This window comes from Alligator mississippiensis, chromosome 4 (genome assembly GCF_030867095.1).
Source record: "Alligator mississippiensis isolate rAllMis1 chromosome 4, rAllMis1, whole genome shotgun sequence".
NCBI lineage: Eukaryota > Metazoa > Chordata > Crocodylia > Alligatoridae > Alligator > Alligator mississippiensis.
This window is the reverse complement of record NC_081827.1, coordinates 243,724,755-243,750,400: the sequence shown is the minus strand read 5'-3', so window position 1 is coordinate 243,750,400 and position 25,646 is coordinate 243,724,755. Positions and strand designations below refer to the sequence as shown.

The following is a 25,646-nucleotide window of genomic DNA, read 5'->3' as shown; positions in this document are numbered from 1 at the left end:
CGCTGGCGGGCTCGGGGCGGGGCTGGCAGGTGCTGGGGTGCGGGCGCTGCCGCCGCTGCAGACCGGGCTGTCTGCTCCCAGGGCCGCGCCGCGCCGGGACCATGCCGCCCATGAGAGTCTGCATCATCGGCTCCGGGAACTGGTGAGTGCGGCCGGGGCCGGGCACGGGCACCTGTTGTCGGCATCTGCTGCAGCGCGGCTGCCTCCGGGCCCTAAGGAAAGAGGCAGGAGGCAGGGGGGTCATTCCTGCTCCTTTGCCCCATCCAGGCTGACACAGACCCGGGTCCCTCCCCCGAGGCAGGCGCTCTCCCTGGGTGACAGCACAGCCCTGCTAGGCAGGCAGAGAGGGGGGGTGGAAAACGTGGTGGCCACGTCGCCCCTGGGTCCCTTTTTGGGTTTTGAGATGCAAAACCTGTGGGCAAGAGGAGCCTGATCCTGCCGCAGGTGAGAGGCCCTGAGTGTCCTAACCGCTGTTGCAGCGGACGAACGTGGGTGCTCAGGACCCGGCAACAGGTCCCTAGCGTCTGCCGGCATCCAGCTCCAGGGGCCTGAAAAACTTCGGGTGCCAGCGAACTGGGGGCATGGGCCCCACCAGCCTGGAAAACAGGGTGGTTATTTGAATAGCCTTCAGTGATGAGGCCAAACCCCCTGGCCCTGAAGCCTGCCTCGTGATAGCATGAGATCCCTGCCAGGGACCTATTCATTATCAGCCCTTCCCTGGCCTTCCTGCTAGTCTCCTCCTCAAGTTGTGTCTCAGAAGATGATAAGCTGTCTGTGGCAGACACTGTTGTACATCAGGGGCTTGTGCAGCGCTGAGGACGGCCTGGCTGGTCGGCCTCTGGACTGTATTATACATGATACGCAACAGGACGTGCAAGGAGCTGCTGCTTATCTTCACTCCTAGGGTGTCAGTGCTGGGAGCCAGAACTCCTCACTTGTAGCCGCAGCGGTAGGTAATATCGAGACTTCACAGACCAGGCAGATGCGTGCCTCTGAGCTTGCCTGCCTACCAGAGAGCCATAAAGGATGGAGAAAAAAACAACAGAAATATGAAACATCAGGGGCCTGTTAGAACAAATGCAGTAGAAAGCTGAACAGGCACACTAGTTGATACTCACCCTTTCTCAATGATCACACCAGGCAGCTCATCCGTAACCTCCCAAAACACGGCAAAAAATGAAAGACCACGAACAGACGTTACATTTTAAAGCACGTTGTCAACAAGGTTATGGAGCCGGGTGCCACAACGTGTTGATTTTGATTTGGCACAGATGGGAGGGGGCTGTCAAAGTGGATGATGAGGATTTTTTTGCCTTCTGGTTAACAACCATGTGCTTCACTGGCCACAGGGTGGATTGGGCATGTGGTTGATTAGACTATGCTTATTTGTCTTCCCACTGAACAGCACTTTCACGTATAAATCCCAAAGCTTTGCAGAGGCAAGTAACCTCCTGCGGACAGGGAGGTTAAGCGATTTGCCCAAAGTCATTTGCAGAGTCAGTGGCGGAGTTACAAACAGCCCTGAGGGCTTCCTACCACTCCCACCATAAAATGAGAATCGGGTTCAGGTGATCAATATTTGGCAGTGCATGGAAAATGTATATCAGTACCTAAGGGTAGGAAGCGAATGCTCTGAACCTTGGACTCAGGGGCCACGTCCACACAAACAGTTTGTTTCCCCAGGGACAAGAAGCAGTGGCTCACCTTGTGCCCGTGTGCTCTGGCATGTGGCAGGTTACTCTGGGTGGGGTAGGGAAGGATAGGGCCAGCAACTGTGCTGGCCCCAGCACCCTTACCTAGGGTTTTGGGGGCCAAGGAAGCTGCAGCCATGGCACTCCTGAAGCTGAGAGCCTGGCCAGCTGGCAGAGCATATCTGCAGCTGGACAGGCTCTAGTTTTGGGTGGTGTTCCCTGATGCCACCTGTGCTGCCCCATTTTTCTGCACAGGGTTTTTTGACCCCAGGATCTCCCAGGATCAAAACAACCCCCTGCACTGCAACAACACGGGGAATGCCTTAATGTGTGGTGTGTGGCACTGTGGATGGGTCTGCGGTGCCACATACCACATAGCCATGCTCATCTGGACATGGCCAGGTGGTGCAAGGGTGGGGAGGGTCACAAGGAACAGAAATGCTGCTGCAACAAACAGCCCCGCACAGAGACTGTGTTTGTGTCCTGGGCATGGGCTGCATATGTGGCCTTCAGAGATTTCATTCCACCAGTCCCAAAACAGCCGCCAGCCCACAGGGTCTACACAGCTAGTGCTGTTCTCCTTGTAACTTTTTAATGTAACAAACTACCCTGAATGCAGGTGAAATTTCCCCGTCCTCAATATTTTGTCCCATTATCTCTGCTTGGAAATCACAGCACATGCAGTTGGCCAAGGGGATATCTGGGTCCTTTGCTCTCCTGGCAGCTTTGGTTAATGACTTACTGTCCCTGGCTGAAGCATGGTTCTGTAGCAAACAGGAAAGTTCCTCATGCTGGAAGAGATCCTGAGCATCCCCAGCCTACAGTCGCGAGACACAGATTTTCATCAGCTCCAGTGGGAATTCTGCACCCAGCTAGATCTTCACACTGGTGTAAATAAGTATACTTCTCTGCATTTAAGTCGCTAGATTTGCACTACAACCACTGAGGGCTTAGCACAGTCCATCTATAACAGCGATTCCCAACCAGGGTGCCATGCCACACTGGGGTGCCTTGAGATCCTTTCTAGGGTGCTACACACATTAGCATTGTTAGGGGTGCAAGTAGGATTCATTGATAAAACTATAGAGCTTTCAAATAGGAATCTACAGTGTTAAAAACATTCAGACCTGCTGTGATCTGAGTTTTTTGCAACAGAAGGATTGCTCTATTATTTTTCTGTAGTAAAAAAGAAAGCAAGTGAAAACTAAGTACTAACATTTCCTGAGGGGCGCCTCAAGTCTATCCAGGTGTGCATTGAGTCTAAAAAGGTTGAGAGACACTAGTCTACAGGGTTGTTTTCTCTCTTGTCTGTAGTGGCTGAGTTAGTAATACAGCACTTGTTTTCCAAACTGTGAGACCTAAAAGCGCCCTGGCTGCTGGCTCTACTTTCAATAAGTCCTATTCTAGAAAGGGACAAATTTGAGATCAGGGATCAGATTTGGAAATAAAGTGGAGTACTATACATCTATATTCTGCCCAACTTGTCATGCACTAATCACGTGCTTCTGCAAAAATGAGTGGATAGTCAGCATTTATATGTTAAATGGCATGCATTAGGTTCCAGAGTAAACACCAAGAGGCCTGAGCTTTCTCCTAGGACTCAGTCCTAACTCCAGCTGGTTTTAATTAGGAGCACAGACTTCTTAGGAAGTTATGGGGTGAGACCATTTGAACTGAGTTCCTATCTGCAACCCAAATAAAAGAGCATTGTACGGGTGCGTCGAGCTTTTTTCTTACAGTCCCCAGGGCACCCACCTGTTCCCATCTTCAAAGGGAAGTCCAAGCTCCTCTGATGCCCCCAGAGAAGAGCTGGATGCTGTGGAAACACTTCAGCCCTGGGAAATAGGTCTAAAATCTGAGATGACTCCCTAACTTTTTTTTTGTTTATCTGGGTAAGCCTGCAGCAGGAGTGGGAAGTTCGGGTATTGTCGGGGGTGGGGGTCTTCTTTTATATGTAGATGTTTTCATCATTTCTCTGTTTTTCATAATAAACCACCCTAAGCTTTTTTGGGGGAGGGCAGGATATAAATATTTGTTACTCTAACTTTCTTCCTTAGCAATAGGATGGTGAAGGCAGAGAGAACGCAATGACGGTACACGTTCCTATTAATTCATGTTGATTATAACAATAACAACAACAGCAATGACTGCAATATAATTGTACCGTCAGTTTGAACTCTCTGCCTTTCCCGCCCTGTTGCTAAGGGAGAAAGTCTGTTCTCAAAGGTCCTGTTTGCACTGGGCCTTGAAACCATGTTTTGCAGAGCACTGGGCCTGCGTATGCACGTGCGGGTCTACAAGCTCTTATCCAGCTTGAGCACTATTGAAAGGCACTTTCTTTTAGCTACACCTTAGCTGGCATCTCTCTTTGAAAGGAACATTGTCCCCTTAAAGCTGTTTAATCAGATTTTTCATAGATTTTATAGACATTAGGGCTGGAAGGGATCTTGGAAGATCATCAAAATCATCGAGATCATTTTCAGCCAGGAGGGTTTAGGTTTCTAAATGCCTAAGTCTCCTTTGCTCCACAGGCTTACTGTCCTCCTCTCCTGACTTGAGACCATTTTCACTTCCAAATAGAGGGAGGGAGATAGGCGTGTTACTCTGAAATCAAGCAGAAGGCAGGGTAAGGTGGCACCATAGTTCAGAAAGGCACACGTGTAGGTGACACCATCTGATGAAATAGGCAGTCATTCACAAATGTGCATGCCTTTCTGAACAAGTTAGTCAGTCATAAATAGTTAAACAAGCCACTGTTTTACCTGGCATTTAGTTAGGCTGAGAGCGTACTCTTCTTTCCCAGACCACAGGAAAGGCATTTTCTGCCTGAAAGCTTCTCTGATAGCTCTCACAACATAGTTGGTCCGGTAAAAGATAATGCCACATAAATCTTGCTTCTTGTGTGTTCTTCAGACCGTCACCAAAACAAACAGTCCAACACAACCAAGTCATCTTTAAAGACAAGACAACAGGCATTTTTTCAAAATGTAACCCTTGACCGGCTGAAATTCGACCCCCCCCACAGTACAGTCCCAATTACGCTGTGCATTTATGCATATACACTCTTATACTGTTAGGGATTCAGCTCCTGGCCTAGACCATCCAAATCATTATCCCAATACTGCCTTTGCAGTGCAGGTATGAATGTATCACTGTGACCATTGCACACACTGGATTCTGGTTAGGGTGGCCACTGAAAGGCAGGAACCAGGGATTACATCCCCAGATCTGCCATTAATTCACTCCGTGGCTCCAGGGAAGTCACTTTGCTTGTCTGTGCCCACTGTTCTTCATCTGTAAAACAGAGCTAATGCTTTTAACTTGCCTGTAGACACTGCTCCAAGACTTAGATGAAAGCCCAATGATCTAAGTATTATCAACACATTTTAGGGCCCACTCCTCTGACATGCTGTGCACCTCTTTCCTGGCGTGTGAACTGAAGGGTCTCAGTGCCTTGCATGATCTGGGCATCAGGGTCTCAAAGATTCATTCCTTTCCTGGCTGAAGAGGAGAGCAAAGGGGCAGCTTGGCCCATGTGTGCTCCTTGCAGAAGGAGCTAGGACTAACATTAGTGCAGGCCTCATGCAAGGCCACGGCTGCAAGGAGATTTAAAACTATATTTGCATTTCCCCAGAAGCCATGTCAGCACCTGTGCTGGAAAACCATTTCCCTCAATAAGAAACACCTGCAGATTTAAGTATCAGGGAACACACATCCTTCAGTGGGTGCCATGTTAAAGTCCCATCTGCTCTCTGCTGCATTTTGGTTGCCATCTTGCAAGTGTATCTGTGTCATTCCTCTGTTTCTTGAGTCTGATGGGTGTGGAAATGGAAATACACACTGATCTATAAAGTGCTTTGACCCTAGTCCTGATCTCACTGGGTGCATCTACATGTGCGCTTTAATGTGTAGTAAATTATTTTACTGTGCATTAAAGCGCCACATAAAAAACCATGGCATTATGCTAATGCACAGTAAAATTGTCTACTGTGCATTAAACGTCACTAAAAAAGCATGCAAATGTGCTACTTCTCATTAGTGTATCCTAATGAGTATTCATTTACCATTGGAGGTATCAAATTTAATGCACATTAGAAAAGGTGCACTAATGCACATGTAGACGTGCCCACTGAAACCAATAGGCCTTTTCAGGGACAGATCCAAGCAGAGGGTGCACTGGTGAACGTGCACCCCACTTTGATTTCTGCTCTACCCAAAGTTTAGAAATAACTGCCTGGCAGTGGCAACAGCATTTCTAGGCAGGCTGTGCTGAGGGGTTCAACTGATTTCACAGTTCATTATAATCTACCTGTTCCCTTGTAAACTCTTCATTTTGCAGGTGTCAATGACTCTCGCTTCTTTTTAATGATCTTGATGTTCCATCAATCAAGCTCACTTTTGTTCTGCAATTCTGCTGTCTTTGAGCTGCTCTTGGTAACAAAGTTCCTATTTCACAGCCAGGCTGACTGGTTTTAAACTGATTCCAGTTACGTTATATTTGTTTTTGCTTCAATCTTGAACGGAATAATACAGCCCTAGGCCCCTAGCATATTAGTAAAGCTTCTAGTTTACTTTTAACTGGAGAAAAAGATGTGTTGTTGTATATGTAGTGATTCATCTCACCATCTGCACCCCCTGCTTTCAAAATTCTAGATCTGCCCATGTTTCTTTTTCTTCAACCTTCAGTAGACTTTAAGCTCTTGCTTTTCTTCTTGTTCAGGCCATGTCGGGCAACATCTGCATTGAGTTTGCAGTGCTTTTGAGACTGCTTCCAAAAAATAGCTCCTTGCCGCCTTGGTGGACTTGTGAGTGGTTGGGGTTTATTTTTTGGTGACAGTCTCTGTGGGTCAATGTGCCTACTGTTCCCTAGTACCCCTCAGGTTATCTGTATCCATCTGCTTATTGCCTTATACTTAAATTGTTACCTCTGTGAGGCACAGACTATATTTTTGTTCGGCGTTTAAACAAAACCGAGTAACACAAGGCACAAAGAACTTGCCAATAATGAATAAGAATGCAGTTCTCAGCACAGCGTTCAGTTTTGGAGTCATCTACTGCCTTTATCACAGGATTTAGGTAACAGTTCAAGCATCTGTAGTGAGCCGCAGCAGCACAAGTTGACTCAGCACAGTGTCTCACCAGCTGCTGCTAGCTGCAGAAACTCAGTGGGTCACAATGACTTTTAGTATGTTAATGCTGTCAGCAGCTTTGCCCCCAGTTTGATTATGTAAATCAACTGCCAAGCCACATGTCCGTAGCTGCCAGCATGGCAAGAGTGGTAGGGTGATGGCTCTGCTCCTCAGTTTTACAATGTGAATAAGTTTCTAAATTACAGGATCACAAAATCTGATCCTGCAGGAGGTGCAATGCCTTCCATTCCCATTAACAGATAAGCAAATGTCTTCCATTGAGTTGCCTGTATATAGTTTAATACTTTGATCAGCAAATGCCTTTATACTTTTTTACCTTCATGCACTATATGAGATGTACATCTTCCTCCCAAAGTTGGCTATGTAGGAGGTTGTTTCTATGATGCTGATATAATTATAACTCTCAAGTGTCTCAGATGGAGATGCTTATTCTGGGATAATAAGCATATTATTGCAAAGTGAGATGAACCAAATTCGATAAAAAGCTGTTGGTGATGTTTTATACGTTAGGTTTTGGTTTTTCCTTTAAAAAGTATCTAATCAAAAGTTATCTAATCTGGTTTGGACTGATCGTTGATGAGCTGACCTTTGGAGAATAAAGAAGGTAAAGGTTTTCTAAGGGAGTGGCCTTGATTTTGTTTGCATTAGTGAACCTGCTGTGCCAAGCTTGTGTGGTCTGTTGAAGACTGGTTTTGCACGTAAAGCAGTTCCTTTTCTGAGGCTGGTGAGTGATGACTGTGAATTTCAAACACATTCGGTTAAATGGAGCACGAGTTTTTGAGCTATGTGACTGTGTGCAAGTTTTCCTGTGTTTCCTGCTAAGAATCTTTCCCTGCTGCCTGCTAAACATCCAATAAACGATTCAAAATAATGACTTTGGAGACCTTGATTCCCTTGCGTCACAACCCTGTCCGTGTCAAAATCTCTCCAGCAACATCTGAGCATCCATCAACTACAAAAACTCTGCTGAAGGGACAGACTCAAAGCTGACAGTCCCTTGAAAGCTTTAAAAGTGGGACCATAATCCTAGATAAAAGATGCAGGGTCTAGCATTATGGTCCCGCTTTTGGGAGGTTGGAAAGCATAGACCAGAGCAAGCAGTATCTGTTCATTTTTGTTCACGGTACCTGAAGAACCGTTTTGGTGGTGATGGCAATATCAGCAACACGTCATTATAATGCAGTAGTTTGGGGTTGGTTATGGCTATTTAGCACCTATGAAAAATCAGGCCAACTTCTTATATTACATCAGTGCCTAGAAGCGCTGACTGAAAGCCAAGCCCCTCGCATGCAGTAAGAGATGTTTCTAGCCCTAAAGAGTTTACAATCTAAAACAGGGATGGGCAATTATTTTGGGCGAAGGGCCGCTTACTGAGTTTTGGCAAGCCATCGAGGGCCACATGACAGGCAGCCAGGGGCAGATAAATATTAATTTTCTAATTTTTTAGGGGTCCTGCGAGCCGGATAGAATGGCCTCATGGGCTACATTTGGCCTGCAGGCCGCATTTTGCCCACCCCTGGTCTAAAAGAAGCAAGATTGGTAAAAAGGAGAGGGCTCGTTATTCCCATTTTAGAGATGGGGGAAATGAGAGAATGAATCACATACCCAAGATCACAAAGGGAATCTGCAACAGAACGGGAAGATCCATATGTCATGTCCCAGGCACAAGCCCATTCCCTTTTCTTTATACTGCTCATCTCCAGCCTTCCTCTGTTAAACAATCACCTCTCCTTTTGAGTCTCCCATTTGGATGGGAGATAGACAACAAACAGCAACGTAGTGGTAGGAAGTGGTACAGCTCTTATGTCCTGCTTATGGTCCTTAGCTGAAGATTTCCTCCTCTCTTAAATATCTACCTATATGCTTTTCATTTGTAAGGGGCTTGAAAGCCTTACAACACCCCCTACAGGTGTTGAGTAGCTGGGTATAACATTGTCCCTGCACTTAACTCGTAGGCAAAATACACATTGGCCTCAGTGGGATTTCTATATGAATAAGGACTAAGATAATGGGAAAACGGAGCTGGAAGGGACCTCATGTGGTCATGTAGTCTAGCCTCTAGGCAGGATCATCTCTGTCGAAATAATCCTAGACAAGTATTTAACCAATCTGCTCTTGAAAATTCTTTTATTGCTTATTAAGCAATTGGCCTTGTGCAAGCCCGTTATGTCTTAATCTACTGAAGACAAGGGAGACAGTTACAACATGGTTTTCCCTTTCACCCATTTATGAAGCCGTTACAAAACATAGCACAGATAGACCTAACTGGATTTAATCCTGGATAAACTGCTGAAAGCAAGTAACAAAATTAAGTCCTGGTCAGGTTCTTTAAGTGCAACAGTCTCGCAACTGGATCAGTAACCAGGCACTCTGACACTGTATTTGTGGTCTAGCCAGGTCTTTAAAGATCAAATTGAGCTCAAAAATGTAAGGAAAACCACTAAGCAATATATTTATGCTCGCATTCCACAAGCCACCTAGATTTTTTGCTTTATTTAAATATTTTACTGCTGGGGTCATGAACTGAACCTCGCAGCACTGTGCTGGTACACAAGGAAAAGGAAGCCAGGGAATGTCACTGTTTACGTCAGGGGTGGGCAAAATGCGGACCACGGGCCGGATGCGGCCCGCCAGGTCGTTCTATCCAGCCCACAGGGCACCTACAAAATTTAGAAAATTAATATTTATCTGCCCCTGGCTGCCTGTCATGCAGTCCTCGATGGCTTGCCAAAACTCAATAAGCATCTCTCCACCCAAAATAATTGCCCACCCCTGGTTTATGTGCTTTCCTCTTAGTGTAGAGATACAGCATAAATGGCAACAAGTAAAGCTAGGTAGCTAACATTTTTTTTCAGACTTTTACCATCTCTGGTCTCCTTTGTAAAGTAGGCATTGACTTAAACAAAGAGCATTTTAAATCGGACAAGTGTTCCCTTAGAGCAGAGCGTCCCCAAGGAGAGCCCTCCCTGATGTGTACCTATTCCATTACTGATAGAAAAGTCTGATACATTCAGATGAGACATGCAAGGGTTTTGTGAACCGAAACTGCTCACCAGCACCTTCTAGATTGGGTAGGCCAACTTACGTTTTTTCTTTTGCCTTTTTAGAAGTAAATGAGGAGAAAAAAAAAGAGTATTGTAAATTCTGTGTTCAAACCCAGATGCATCAGCTGTGGGAACCGAAAAGCTGTAAGCACCGATTTGAATTTGTTAGGGCCAGTGGTTGCTCAGTACCTCTGACAAAAATCAGTCCCATATGTTATTTTTCCTCCTATTTGATGCTACGTTTTGCTTTCTGCTCAGTGGCCTTTGAAGTTACCCTGGATTTCTGGATACATTTTCTGTACATGTGTAGTGGGTATATTCTTCCCTGAGGGTAATGACTTAACACCTCCTTTTTCAAGTTAGCAAGCATATAAACATGGCTCTAATTTGTGTAACACACGTCTCTTGTAAGCTATGTATGCCCAATGCAGTTTGTGCTTGCAGTTGGAGGATTCATCAACCTGGTTAGACTCAACACCAGCTCTTAGTTTCCGCTCAGTGTTTGACTTTGGAAAACTAATAGAGTAATTCCTCTGTTGCAAAGAACTTGGACCACACAGGTCCCAATGTTCTTGGCACGCTGGATTCCTGTTTGAAATCTCTGGGTTGGTCTTGTGAAGCCACACACACACATGCTTGCTCACCTGACAGTGATCATTTTGCACTGTTTTAAGTCAAAACAAAGATCATTTTGCACTAGATGTTTTATGCAACACCCATAAAAGATCTAGTGGCACCCTGGTTGAAAACCACCGCCTTAGGAAGATTATTCCAGAGCTTATATACAGAACCCTCCTGATGTTGCTTTTTGTTTTACAGGGGATCTGCCATTGCAAAAATTATAGGCAAAAATGTCCAGAGGTCCAACCGATTTGATCCTATTGTGAAGATGTGGGTCTTTGAAGAAATCATAAATGGAAAGAAACTCACCGAAATCATAAACAAAGACCATGAAAATGTGAAGTACCTTCCAGGACATAAGTTGCCTCATAATGTGGTAAGCTGAATAAACCACTAGCATGTTCTGGCAGTTCTGAAAGACAGCTGGTGGAGCTAGAACTAGGCTTTTACAATCCCTGGCTTGCTTTTTCAAAAGCAACATTTAAGTGGAGACAGCTGTAGTGACAGGAGGACAGATTGCCTGAAGGCCAGCTAGATTCCGTGTTGGGATCTTACTTCCTACAACTGAAGTCCACTTCCTTTGATCGTTTACAAGTAAATGACCCAGAGGGACTTCAGTCCTGCTTTAAGTGCAAACCTTAACTGCAGAAGTACCTACCTCATAATAAATACTTGGCATTCAGAGTAGGAAAGGGCTAATTATATTTATTTGCTGCCTAATTTACTCCACCATTTTCCTCATTTCTGAATTTTACCCATTATTTGCCTCTCCTACACGTCTCATCTACCGGACATTCAAACATTTAGCTGTACTGAGGACAGGTACGCAAAGGAGCTACATGTTTGCCTGCTGTAAATCAGCAATTATAGAGCTATGCTGATGGATCTGGTCTACACAAAAGAAAGGCTGTTGTAATTCTCCCTTCCTTTTCTAGGTTAGAGTTCAATGGAAGAGCTTACAGGGCTCGTAAGCAACAGTAGGAAAAGCACCACTGTCATTATGAGCATGAGTTCAGACTAGGAAGGCAGTTTCGCACACCTTTTTATGGCTTGTTGAAATGTGTAATTGTACAAGATTATGGACAGCTACATAAACTTAAGGAAATATGATAATTTATAGCTGTTTCATTTAAAGCAAGCAAGGTAGCATTTTGTGTGTTCGGGAACGTGCCAAAAAAGAGTGTTGTGGGAAGTAAGGAAACTACTGCTGCATTTCCAGAGTAGCTTGAATTTGCGCAATAGGGAGTTGACACATTGCAAGAAAAGAAATCCATCATGTGCAGAGCGGTTTGCTTTTCTAAATTTAGTACTCTAACAACATGTTTGTACTCACATGACTTGAAGCTGGAATGTGGATTAGTTCTTCTTGGCCCAGCATCTAGAGAACTGAACTCTTATTTTTACAGAAGTTGAACAAATGGAAAACAACCCTCAAGCACAGTGTTTTATTCTTATCCGTGTATCAGCCTCCCCCTGTCTGAACTAGAAAACCAGGCCAGGCAAAAGCATCTTGTTTCAGCGCAGCTTGACAGGGGCTCATATTTAGGGCTAGGTCGTATTCCAACTATCAGCCACCGAAGCGGGTTTTGGTGCCCAAAAGCTTATTTCACCCAGTGCAAGGCCTTGAAAAGCTGTTAATGGAAACATTGGGTGCATCTTCCTCTTCACTTCTTTCCCTGACTTGCTTATAGATGGCGGTGCATTACAAAAGTAAATGCATTCAGGCTTTTTCTGGGATTTGAATGGGTTGGAACAGGGTCACATTTAGGTACCCAATAGCTAGAACAGGATCTGGCTGCCAGTCTTCTGTTGACCAGCTCTTTTTCTAGCATACATCTCCCTCACTTCAGAGTGGCATAAGCTCCCCATTTGCCTTGGCACAATGGTGTTAGCACAGTGACAGTGGCAATGCATGTGTACACATGCCCTTATGCGCAGTCTTTCATTTGCAATCCCACAGTGCAGCCTTGCCTGGAGCAGAATGAGCTGCCTGACAGCATTTTTGAACCCGGCCCCGTAGGGGTGCAAGTAACTAGAAGTCCATCTTGTTTCCATGCACCCAGCCATATTTGTTCCTGCAGCTCACAGCCTCTGCACTGAGATCCAGCTTCATGCTTGCCCATTGCTGCCTGATCCTAGGACAGGGGCTACATTTCCTCCCAGGGGGTGAAGGAAATGCACGTCCCACAGGAACGCATGTATTTGCAACAGCCCCAAGGAGATGGCGAACCTGATGGCCCAAATATGAGCTCCACTGCTGTACCGAAGGAGAGGAGCCGAGGAGGCGAACGAGAACAGGGGGAGTTCAGGAGCTACCTGCACCACCCACCCGTGCCTTCTCACAAGCTGAATGCCAGTTCAGCAGGAGCCCTCCCACTGGCCCTGTGGCCACTGCCCCTCCTGGGTTTTATGGCCCAGGCGTGCTCGTAGAAGCTGAGTAGGTCTTCAGACCTTAGGTTAGAAGCATCCCCGTTCATCTCAAACTGGTACTGCGGAAGAAAGGTTCACGTGGCTAACTTCATGTAACCAGTATTTCCATTACCAGGTTTTGAAGGACCTGGACTGGGTGGAATAGGACTACTGCATGTTTGACTCCCAGTCCCTGTGTCACGATGCACTGGGACTTGACCTGTTGTCGTTTATTAAACAAATGCAAAATCGGCTCTGAAGGAATCAGTGCAGAGAGTACTGGACACCGGGATTATGGAGAACTGAAAGTGCTGTCCTCTTGTTTCTGCGCAGATGGAGGTTCCCACTTCTAGGGGGAAGCTACTGATAATGGCAGCAGTCACATTCAGCTGCTGTTTCCCTTGTATCCCCTGGTTTTGTTATTGTTCCAGTTGAGGTTAGATAAGGCTTGGGGCAGGGTACAGCCTGCCAGCTCCAAGGTGTGTTTGTATTCATTTTCTAAATATTAAGCCAGAGTGTAAGGGATCCCTTTGTGGAGTTTCTTTCTGGCATCAAGGTAAAGGAAGTAACCCTCTATTCTACCCTAGGGGTTGGCATTGTTTTTGGGCAGAGTGCCAAAAACACCCACAGCCTTGACTTGTAAGATGTTGGCGTGCCAGGGGCGGATGGCGGGGGAGCCGCAAGGGGCCTGATCCTTGTTGTGGCAGTGCAGCCCCAGCCCCTTCCCCACTGTCTGCCGTGAAGCACGCGTGCCAAGCAGAATGCCTTCACGTGCCATGCTCTGGCACCTATGCTGGGGGTTGCCTACCCTGGCTTTACCTTCATGATGTGCCCTGGGGCCCCTCCACGAATCCTGCATGAATCCTAGGCATTCACAGGATCTCCTGATCGCCACATTAGTTCCCCACTGCTTCACAGCATGGCTCCAGTGGGCCTGCAGTACAAGGGGCACATGCCTGCCATACCTACATGCCACATGCAACTTTCCACCCAAAATTAACCCTCCAAAACTGGGCTGCATGCCTTTAGCAGGGAAGCGGTTGTATATGCTGGAGTGGAAGCAGAGTGATGCTTCAATGGCTGTCATTTGTCTCTTGGGAAGCAGGCAGCTGGGGCAGATCTACCTCTCAGTGTCGTAACTGGAGTTTTAACTCCCATGGCCACTACCAAATAGGCAGTGGCTTTTGGTTGAGCAATTTGGGACTGTGAGAGAGTTAAAATTTGAGGTCTTGCCCAAGTAGGAAAGGGAAGGCAAGTGAGCTGAAGAGTAGACTCTGCCCCTGCTCCACACGACCAGGAACTGGAAAAGTCTTTTTTTTCCTTCATTCAGCTTTACCAAAACAGGGTGCTTGTTTTATTCGGGAGGTGTACAGTGTGCAAAAAAAATATGGTATCTTAAATGGAGGGCCTTGGGCCTGAAAGGGGCCCCCAGGAAGGTAACACAACTAAAGGCTGTATCATTCTCCCCAGTCATCTCCATGAGGTTTGGCATGGGGTGAGATTCTTCAAAAGATAGGAGAGGCTGCCTTTATGGGCATTTTGAGATGAAATGCAATGACTGGTGGTATTAAAACTAACCATTTGTTAATTAAATGGCACGTGTTTTAACAGCCTTATGTGGCGAATTGAGTGTGTGATTATTCTGCAGGAATAAGAGCAGGTTCATTTGTTTTATCACTTTTGTCCTAGGTGGCTGTACCAGACACAGTAGAAGCAGCAACTGGGGCAGATATTCTGGTATTTGTTTTACCCCACCAGTTCATTTCACGAATTTGTGACCAGATTGCAGCTCACATAAAACCAGGAGCATTTGGAATTTCCTTGATCAAGGTAACTTGTGGTCCCTACAAAGTTCAGTCTGCCATGAAGAAATAAGTATGCTTGGTGTAAACCTTGGGGCCAAAAACTCTAATCGTTAACCAAGGATAAATGCAGTTATTCCTAATGGGAATTGCTACAGGTGTAAAGCAGGCTGAATATATATTACATAAATTTTCTCCTCCCAAGACTGCTCATGGCAGCATGCAAACTGCATGATCATGTCTATAACTGGTTTTGTAGAACTGAAGTGATGTGCATTTGGGACTTATTGGAGAATCTTTATTAAAAGCTGAAGGAATCTGAGATGAGGTTATTTTAAAAAGGGAGAGAAAAATCCAAACTAAAAGCTGGAGGCAAAACTACATGCTTTTCATTCCAGGGTGTCTACTTTGGATTGTGCTATAGAAAATATCAATCAAAGACACAAGTTGAAAGAAATACAATTAGCCTTCAGACCTACGGTTCTGCAGCATTTTTTTCTTTGAAAAATTCTCCTGCGAGAAACAATGCTGCAGCCTGGCATACTTCCTGATATGAAATGAGGCCAGGGTTCTTTTGTGATATCTTTTATTGGACTACCTGCATAGCTGGGAGAGAAGTTAAACAAGCTTTTGAGTGCACACTGCCCTTCCTTGGGTCTCACGTGAAAAGGTGTAGTCTCCCCTTTCACAGAACGTCGTGGTTACCAGTCCCCAAGACTTGAGGCTGGCCCAGCCAAGGCAAAAGCCAGTTAGCAATCCAACTGTCTCAGTGTGATGAGAGAGACATTGCTCAATCCCCTGCAGTGCAATGCATGCACATAACTCACTAGGCCAACTTACAACAAGAAGCTTTAACCTCCTTGCTTGCACTGCTGCCTGCAATTCAAGGGCAGAGGTGTGGCCTGTGGCTCAGCTCCTGCCACTCTCTCCTTCAGCCTAGTGTGCTTTCCCTCCAGATCAGCACTGCTTTGCTGCCAGAAGAAGTCAACCCCCTCTTTGATCCTCACATGGCACTGCTTGTCTACCAGCAGCCAGGTGGCACCATGCTCTGAACGAGGCACAGCTGCAGTAGGTCTGCCACGGGCCTTGCCAGTTTCTCCAGAGGGGGCAGCTGCTTAGTGGTGTGCTTTGTTGCTTGTGCACATGACCTAGTCCACCCAACAGCCCAGCACCTTCACCATCAGTGCTTCAGCACTGCAACCATTGCTGCCCCTTACCATTGGATTCCCAGGAACGCATCTAAGGGCCCCCTAAGGATTGCTGGCGGACTTTCTCCAAATAACCAAAATGTTACCTGGACAGTGTCCAGCTTTCACACGCAGGAAGCAAAATAGAAGGAAACCCAGCCTTGCAGAGCTTAAACTGCATGAAGACATTGGTTTCTGGTTGCCTCGGGGCTTGCTTAGGTGTTTGGCAAAGGCTGCCTTTGCTTTCTGAAGACAGGAATCAACTTTCTCTTTGTTACTAATTTGATCTCTCAGTAGATGTCCCACATAATAGAATTACTGAGTCACAGAAAGTTATTTCCTACCCAGGTAGACTGTCAGGTGCCAGCTGACACGTGACCCAGGTTTTCACTGTTCAGAATACACCACTAGTGCACAGCCATCAGTGCAGAACAGCTCATGAAGTAACTGAGTGGTAACTTTCAGTCTTGCCTGTAAATTCATGCAGATCTTGCACAAGAACAGTGAAACTCAGTACTTGAAGGCTTCATTATTTTAGAGCTGTGGATCCTTGGTAGCAAAGTTTAACGCAGAAAGGAAAGAAGTCAGCATTGCAAAGTAGAGCCTTGTGCCAGCAGCTTTAACATGAGGGTTGGTCTTTGTTACTGCCGTGTTAGCTCAAGTTTCCTCCAGGAGCAACAGCAGTGACATTGCAAAGCAATGTGAGAACAGCAGAGCATTTGTATTAGCAGCACAGAGCATCAGTCGTGTCCCCAGCGCGTCATCCTGAATGTCAGCAATACCCTGACCCAAAAGGCCAGGCCAGCCAGCTCCACTATAAAGCATTACCTAGTACAAGCTGGTGATTTGCATCTACATGGGTCTTGGGTTAGAAGCAGCACCCTAACATTGCCATGGAGACGGGGCTGGTCCTTTCATCTAAATAACTCCCAGTACCACCGTACACATGCAAAGAAGCTACATTTCTTGCACAGCTACTCCATCACTACCATTTTTCTTATCCAACAATCTGACATCAAATGTTACCTTTTATGCAGGGGGTAGATGAGGGCCCTGAAGGCCTGAAGCTGATATCTGACATCATTCGGGAGAAGCTGAAAATAGAAATCAGCGTGCTCATGGGGGCCAACATCGCCAGTGAAGTGGCTGATGAAAAGTTCTGTGAAACCACCATCGGTAAGTACCATTCAGGGAGCGTTACAGCCACGGAGCTCCAAATACCTTCTACCGCGAGCAGTCATTTCTAGCGTGAAATCCCTGGCAGAGACATAGCTCAGTGTCTGCAGAGAGGATCAAAGCATAACCTGTACTGGAAACGGGAGAAGCTTTGACAGTTCTAGTTGTAGGCATACCAACATGTGCAAACGTGTCTGATCCCTTCCCCATAGGAAATGGCAACATTTCCATCTACTTCAGTGGATGTCAGATCTCACCCACATGACTGCACATTCTTATATTGGCAGCAATTTGTTATTCTCTTCCATTAAAGTTCGGGCTCAATTTGCTCTTACAGGAATAAGAGATTCCTATTAATGTCAGAGAGATCTGTACTAAGCCCATAAAATGTTGATACCCTAGACTGGATAGTACAAGCTCTGTGTGTATTGAAGGTGCACCATTCCCCAAGGTGAAAATGTTTTCAGTGTTCCTACCTCTTTGTAACTGAAGTTATAATACTGTTCCTCCCTCCCCCTCAGGCTGCTTGTTGAGTACAAGGTGTGGTGGGGAGAGCTGGGTCTGTGCTTACTTAGCAAGTTTTAATAATGACTTACAGAATCTGTTATGGGAATCCAACCTGCATGGGCAACTTGATTGCCTCTTCCCAGTGGTCTGTACAAATCTTTGAACATTTTATGCCCGCGCTATGGTAGAAGGAGCAAAATATCCACCATCCTATCAGCTTCTGCTCTCAGAGGGTGTAATTAGATCATCAGGGACATTCATTGAGAAACTTTCATTGTATGGGGACAGTTTATCCTTACCTTGCTTAAGGCTGAACTCTGGGTTTGAGATGAACCATACAGAAGAGTTTGCCCCTTGTTTCTGGTCCCCTCTCCTCAAAGAGTTTCTGCGCCTTGGTATTCATGCAGGCCAGAGATCCCATCACCAAGAATCACACACACTGACCAGCTGGGAAACAAGAGGGTGCAAATATCAGCCTGGATGTGAAGGGAAGGAGCACCCCTATAAATTACAAGACCACTGAGCTCAGGGCAGATTTTATTTGAGAACAGAGGGCTTGATTGTCAGAGATGCTGAATGCCTAGAAATTGCACCAGGATGTGTGAATGGTAGCTGATGATTTCCTGTGTGGAGCACTGCTGGAAATAAAATCCAGTCCAGTTGTCTAAAAACTGGGTAAAAGCTCCATTCAAAGATCCTTGCGGAGTTTAATGAAGCTCCCTGAAGCAATGGAGGCCTTCAACAGGACTGCCATTCAGGGCCAGCCAGCCCTTATCTCTGTGCCAAATTAGAGTGTTTTAATGAGGCTATACTTGACCTTTGTACGGCTGGTAACATGGCATTACTCCAAAAGCACAAACACCGAACATCCTGGTCTCAGGGTCTCCCCCCAGGTGAGAACGCATTTGGCATCAAGCATTTACCCCTATAGGTTACTATTTAGCAATGTTTACATTTTTAGAGCCATGTGCAAATATGATCTGAATATAGCCTCTTAGCAGAGTGCCTGGAGGATTGAGTGACTCATTTGTGCCCTAACTATGAAGCAGTAGCCAAGCTAGACTCAGAGCTCAGGAATTTAACCCAGCACTGGGCTGGGTGGGACTGCAGGAGCTGAAGGCATATTTGAGCAAGGCAGCGCCGAGTTGTCTCCTTAAGGGATTAGACCAGAAAAACAACATTTGACAAAGCTGCGGTGATACAAGGGCAAGTCTTGGGCACACATGGTTTTGGAGGCCATCTGCCATTAACCTCTCCAAGTGTATTGTCGGTCAAGTATTCAGCTTATGCACTGTTACTGGCCATCAGCTGTGAGAACTGCTATCACTTAATCAATCCCGCCATACTAATGCCCAGCAACATGGTTTAATGCCCCTGCCCCAAACAGTCCCTATTCCCTTTCCTCCATATGTTTTTAACCATAGACATTTTCTTCACCCTGTAACCTGTGGAGCAAGAAACATGCAACTTTCATCTTTCCTTTTGCAGGGTGCAAAAATGAAAAGCACGGGCAGATCTTTAAAGAATTAATGCAGACCCCAAATTTCAGGATTACCGTGGTGGATGACTGTGATACAGTGGAGATCTGTGGAGCCTTAAAAGTTAGTGCTTCCTAACCAAATGCATTGAATTAGGGCTGAATTCTACCCTCAGATGGAGGCTGCATGGTCCAGTCTTGCCTCTGCCATGCTCTTTGGTAGCCGAGGCTGCCAGTTGTCCAGCATATGATGTCTGTAGCTATTTCTGTTTTATAAGGATGTACGTAGAGTACCAAGGCTGGTAAGGGACTTCAAAACAAATCCCAACCATACTTTGCTTCTGCAGGCATACCACTTGCCTCTGAGGGCAGAATTGAGTCCATTATATTTCCTCGTCAGTTTTCGGCACGGGACTTACCCCGGGTACAAACCGCCCCCAGTAGAGTATAACCCTTATCGCTAGGTGCTGTTTTAATATAAATCATAAAGGAATGCGTCTGCTTTGTTCAAGCCAGGACCAGACATAGGATTCAAGTTAGACCTTTCTTCACCTGGGAGCTTGCTTGTTTTAAGAGGTCACAGGATAACGGACCTATTTAATCAAATATCTTTGCCCAAGGTTCAGGTAATATCTTATAAAATAGATTACCCTGAGACCGAGTTCTGGGGGCTGCTTGCGTCCTCACAGCAATGGGACTCCAGTCTCAAGTGGGAGCTTTGCATGCAACCTCACTAGAAACAAAAACACACTGTGCTGAGCAGTGGATTTTAAACTTGCGTACAACTCAGTCAATCATGTTAACACTCAACTCACCTTGACAAGCAACATTTTTGACAAAAGCAGAACTGGCTCAGAGATTTACCTGGCAGCAAATTGCCTGTTCATATGCATATACATGTACCCTATAGGCTTTCCAGCCACACACTGGAGTAATTTTTGAGGAAAAGGCTCTAGTCCTGCTCTCCTTGAAATCAGAGTTTTAGCATTGACTTTGCTGAGAGCAGAACTGGAGTGTGCAAATATGAGGACACCATGCTTGGGGGTATCAGCACCAAGGAACCTATTACTGTCACATGGGGAACTACATCTCTGAATCAGAAATGGGGGATACTGATTTTTATTAAGATCCACACTAATTTTCTTTGAGGGGGTGGGTAAAAATTACTCGGCCTTCTGCAGGAATCTGCCAACTTTGCTCTAAAGCAGCATGAGGCTATAGTACCAATGCTTGTTTATACATTATGTTGGAAAGGGGAAACCCAAGAAAGAGCTAATTGAGGGCAACAACCATATAAACAGAAAGGTCCTGGATCTAGGATTGGCAGCAAAGGGAAAATATTCATTGCATGCACCCAAAATAAAACAAGTAGCTGGTTTAAAACAAGCTACTTCCACACTCTTACACCTGGAAATAACAGTGGAAAATGGTGGGGGTTTTTTAGCTCTTAAAAGTCTATCTGCCTAATGTTTGAGACTAATAAGGCATTAAATATACTCAGAAGCATTAAGGACTTGCAAATTTAAGGCAGAGTTCACTTACAGTCAGCAGATATTGGAGAACTACATGTCTAATGGTTTCTCTCTCTTCTGTATATTTTCCATTAAATTGATTGCAGAACATAGTAGCTGTAGGAGCCGGGTTCTGCGACGGATTGAATTTTGGTGATAATACCAAGGCAGCAGTGATTCGTCTGGGCCTAATGGAAATGGTAGCTTTTGCAAAGCTGTTCTGCAGGGGCTCTGTGTCAATAGCTACTTTTCTGGAGAGCTGTGGGGTTGCTGATCTAATCACTACATGCTACGGGGGACGCAACAGGAAAGTAGCAGAAGCCTTTGTACGCACTGGAAAAGTAAGGAGACATCATAAATTAACGTGCTAATAAATCACGAAGCATATTATGTAGATATCATTAGCATTCTGTCTTCTTGATGATGGATAAACCTAGCCGCAGGGCTCCCTTTGCCAATTACAGATGGATGCAGGGAAAAAAGCATAGCATGTTTTTCCAAGGGCTTCCCAAAGATTGGATGCTTTGGGCAGAACAAAGATCATTAGAAGTTGGAAGAGACAACAGCATCTCAGTTTAAGAGCAAATGAAAATCTTTTCCTTTGGCACAGCAAATTAGGTTGTTGCTTCCTTCCTGTCAAAGCCCAGTTTATAGAATAAGCTGAGTTACTTCTGTGCAAGCTTCCCTGCTACCTTCTGTTCATTAAGCACTTGGTCTCTGACAGAAGTACAAAACGGGGTAAGCTTTACATTGGTAGAGCCCCTCCATCTTGAGTGCACCTGGCTTCAGTTATGCAGCTGTTTTTCATGCTGTTGTAGTGATCATCCTCTCTTCTTCTAGTCTATCGAGGAGCTGGAAAAGGAGATGCTGAATGGACAAAAACTACAAGGTCCTCAGACGTCAGCTGAAGTGTACAAGGTTCTGAAACAGAAAAACATGGTTGATAAGTAAGTAGGTTGATCTTTAAATATCCATATGATAGACTGAGGGGGCGACAAATGATGTTGGCCAACAAAGTTAGCAGTGCACATGAATAGTCCCCGTGAAGTACATGATCTGTCCATTTCCATCAGGGCTGATGTCCTCATCAAGGCACAATTCACACCAAAATCAGCACGTTGAAGGTGAACAGCATTAACATAAATGTTGGCTCAATGACGCATCAAAATTCAGCATTTCACCCAATGGTCCCCTTGGGAAAATGGCCTGAGCAATAGTCTTGATACCAGATTTGTAAATAAATAGGATTTCATGCTCTGGTGATGTCACCAGTACACTTTGCACCAACAGCATCCACAGAATGAACAGTAATGAGTATATTCTGTCATATTATGATACACAAACAAAGTATGCTTGTGTACTGAATTATTAAACCCTATTTTTTAGTATTATAATGGCACAAAGGAACAGTACTAGGCTATAAAAGTAATTTAAAACAGGTTTTGAATGTTATGTAAGTGAAAGAATATGAATTAAAATTACCCTTTGCCTTTCCTCAACTTATACAGTGAAAACATCAGCGCAGGAACTAGTTTCCAAGTTCTGTTGCAATAGCACAGTGCTGAAATAGCTGGCATGCAAACTCTGCAAAGAGGATGCATGTTTAAAAACTCTTCCATTAGAATTGTACTAAGGCAAATTTATTTGGTTTTAGATTTCTTAGAGGCTTGTTTTGAAATAATCTAAATGTTGGACCAAAAGCGACCTGACAGCATCCCTTTAATCGTATGGGACACACTTGGTCCAAACCAATTCCGCTTGCAGCTGTACAGTCATTAACTTTCAAGGCAGCGTGCAAAGGGAAATAAAATCTTTCTATATGCTACAGTAAGAAAAGTATTAAAGGTTTATTTCTGCTTGATCTTACCTTCAAAATATTCAGAATCACCTCTTCTTTGCTTGGGAGAACGATACTCAGGTACAAGTTCTCAGCCTTTAATTGAAACTGTTGGGCAGTTTCAAGACAACTCTTCTCCCTACTGTTTTGCTAAATATTGGATCTAAATAGACTTTCCATCCCCAAGAAATGAACAGTCTAAAAATACCATGCTAAATTGCTCCAATTTCATTTTCTTGGGACCATGCTTCACTCCCAGTTGTAGATCTCCAATCAATCATTAGTGCAGCCTTCTAGAAGAAAAGATCCACCAAACCTGTATAAAGGGACATTAAAAAAACCAAAGCAAAACAACATGCAGAACTAAGAACTTCCAGCCTTTTTTTGCATAATAAATGAGTCAAAGTCCATACATTTTCTGAACTTGTATGTTCTATTGAAACATAATCTAAGAGTCTATTAAATAAACTCTAAAAACTTTTTTAACTCTCCCCCATCCTCTTCTTAGGTTTCCATTGTTTGCAAGCGTCTATCAGACCTGCTATGAGGGTAGGTTGGTCCAGGAATTCATCTCGTGTCTGCAGAATCACCCAGAACACATGTAAAGGATTTGTGTATTGTTCATCTGGTTGTATATTCATCTTTTCAGGGTTTCTCTCACTCAGCAGTAAATAAAGCAGCCAAGTAAGTCATTTGGAGATGTTTGTGCACAAAGCAACCTATATTCTCTCTTTTGGAGTGAAATATATGGGTTGATTTTTTTTTAATGTTATCTCCAAGGAAGTAGGAGATTAACAGTAGAATTTAATAATCTTAAGTGTTTGACTTGGGTTGGACTTTTCTGAATTATTCCTAGGAGAATTCCTCCTTATTAACTAAAAAGTAGGTCCATGCTCATCTGCCACACCCAAGTTGAGTCTAGTTCTCATGCATCTCATCACTTTGTCCACTACCATTTCAGATATCAAGGCAGTGGGAAATGCAGGTGGTTTGAAGAAAAACACTCGGAAAATAAATCAAGATTAACTAACTTTTTTTTTTTAATGACTACCTCTTAAGGCTGTTAAATGAGTAAGCATTGGGCTTTGTCTCCCAAAAAAGCCCTGCATTTCAGATGTGGCATGTTCAGAGGATTCCTTACTTTAGTTTCCTAATATAAAGCTCCAACTCTGTTGCTAAAATACTGTTAATATAAATGGACTGTTCACTAGATAAGTAAACGAAGCAATTTAAATAATGAAGGTAAGAGTACCTCTAAAGCCTCCAAGTCTCTAGGGAGGGATTCTCATTAATTCCTTTGCTTGCAGCACAAAGATTTTTGGAAGCATCAAATGACTACAAAATGCATCTGTGTTAAGCTTCAAGATTTTTTGATAATTAGGAAGCTAGGAACTAAGCTTAGTTAAGACAGTAAAAAGTTGAGAGATTATTGGGGTGCATGCCCTGATGTACCCTGGCTCCACTAACATTGATTGGGTATGAGAAGTATAATTTGGCCAAATAGGTTAAATCCTCTGACACTTGATAACTGTAAACACATGGACTAACCACTACAGACGCACAAACAGTGCCTATAGGATTGCACTGGTGATGGACCGTGCTGCATTTCAACCCCAGACAAGTTGCTTCTATAGGCCAATGCAATCCCACACTTCACCCAGAGCAACCTACAGTAGCAGGGTCTCCTAGAGATAATGCTAGCCATTTTCATCACACACGCTGCAATCCTGAAAAGTAAAATATCTATATTCGCTTCTGAAGCTTAGACAGGTGTTGGCTTATACAAAGTATTTTCATGGTGGTGATAGCAGGCAGGTTTTAAGGTTATCCATTCAGTTTGTAAGCACTGGTTTATTAGTGTATGTGGCTAACTTTGCTAAGTTAAGGTTTCTCAGGTTTTCAAGTGATCTCTGAAAGGAATGGGGGCATGCTTTTGTATTCTCTAACTGCTCTGGCAGGTGTATTTTGAGACAGAGCATAATTCGGTTTTGCAGCACAGCGCTTGTGCCCGATTTTCAAAATGCCGCATTGGAAGTATGGTATTTTGATACGTTGACAGATGTATTGTTCTGAAAGCTTGCAGAGTTTTTCATGTTTGAGAGATGCTCCTTCACATTTTACTACAAGTTACACCTTTGGCTTTCATCAGATAATTAAGGAATCAGAATCTCAAGGCCACGGACAGGCAAATGGGTTAAAAATGGTGGGCACACAAACTGTCCCAGTTTGAAAGAGCTGTAGAGGTGTAATACAGCCCCAAAAACAGTTTAACTCCTGCTCTAGCAGTGTCAAAATTTACCCCTGGATGAACCAGGGCTCATTTTCACACCCTTAAAACTCCCGTCACGTAGGCCTTAAGAGTCTGCTCAGTCGTATGCAGCTGCTGCCATGGTGCACTTTGCTTCAGGTTTAGGTATCAAGGTCTGCCTCTCCAGTGATGTGTCTATAGCTACTACCTTAAAGCTGGCCAGGAGAACTAGAGCACATCTCCATTGCAGTCTGCCAAGAAGCACAGTCAATTAGCCTGCACAAAGCTCCTTTCTGCCAGAACTAGGCATCTTCTAAGACCTTTTAAAAGCCAGCTTAGGTGTCTCTACATTACACTGCAATGTAGGCATATCTTCACATCAGTGGGAACTGTGTGAAAAAAAGAAACAAAACCAAAAAACCTCTCTTCTGTAGCTTTGGGGGGGGGGGGGGGGGGGAAATCAGTTTTTAATCTTTTTCAGGAAAATTTGTTAATTTGTTAGATCATTTTAAAAAAGGGAAAGTATAAAGTGTAATCATGGGATTTGCATCTTGGGTACTTCTTTGTACTCCTTAAACCAAACTCCAATGCAATTATTTAAGATCTAATATTTTACAGCAATTTTAAGTTTAAACAATGTATCTCAAATATGACTTTAATATATAAGCAACTAAATATGCTAAATTTATAGACTGCTGGTGTAATTTCATTTTTTGGGGAAAAAACCCTCTTAAAATAAATAACAATTGTAATACCTAATAAACTACTCTCTCCTGGACTGTGCTTAGTGTTTGAATTGAAAATGCATATATCATTTCTTAAAGCAAATGGCAATCAAACAGGCACTTGAAGGAGCAGGTGGTGATTAGGAACAGACAGCATGGATTCACCAAGGGCAAGTCATGCCCAACCTGATTGCCTTCTACGACAAAGATGACCTTCTCTGTGGATGCAGGGAAAGCATTGGATGTGATCTACCTCGACTT

At 44.5% G+C, this 25,646-nt stretch overlaps 1 protein-coding gene across 1 annotated transcript; it reads left to right on the top strand.

Annotated features, from left to right (window-relative positions):
• The first annotated feature begins 34 nt into the window (after window positions 1–34).
• Window positions 35–25,438, top strand: LOC102571795 (glycerol-3-phosphate dehydrogenase [NAD(+)], cytoplasmic). Its single transcript, XM_006265886.4, has 8 exons — window positions 35–142; window positions 10,705–10,882; window positions 14,605–14,745; window positions 16,942–17,080; window positions 19,076–19,188; window positions 20,683–20,916; window positions 21,416–21,522; window positions 22,921–25,438. Exons 1-8 carry the CDS (start codon window positions 102–104, stop codon window positions 23,015–23,017), a joined length of 1,050 nt encoding a protein of 349 aa, XP_006265948.2. The 5' UTR covers window positions 35–101; the 3' UTR covers window positions 23,018–25,438.
• Window positions 25,439–25,646: the final 208 nt, after the last annotated feature.

Excerpts from the sequence above, each read along its gene's own strand:
- LOC102571795 (XM_006265886.4), top strand. The coding sequence starts at position 102 with ATGCCGCCCATGAGAGTCTGCATCATCGGCTCCGGGAACTG. Across the intron at positions 10,883-14,604 it reads ATAAGTTGCCTCATAATGTG|GTGGCTGTACCAGACACAGT; the intron begins GTAAGCTGAATA and ends CTTTTGTCCTAG. Across the intron at positions 14,746-16,941 it reads TTGGAATTTCCTTGATCAAG|GGGGTAGATGAGGGCCCTGA; the intron begins GTAACTTGTGGT and ends CCTTTTATGCAG.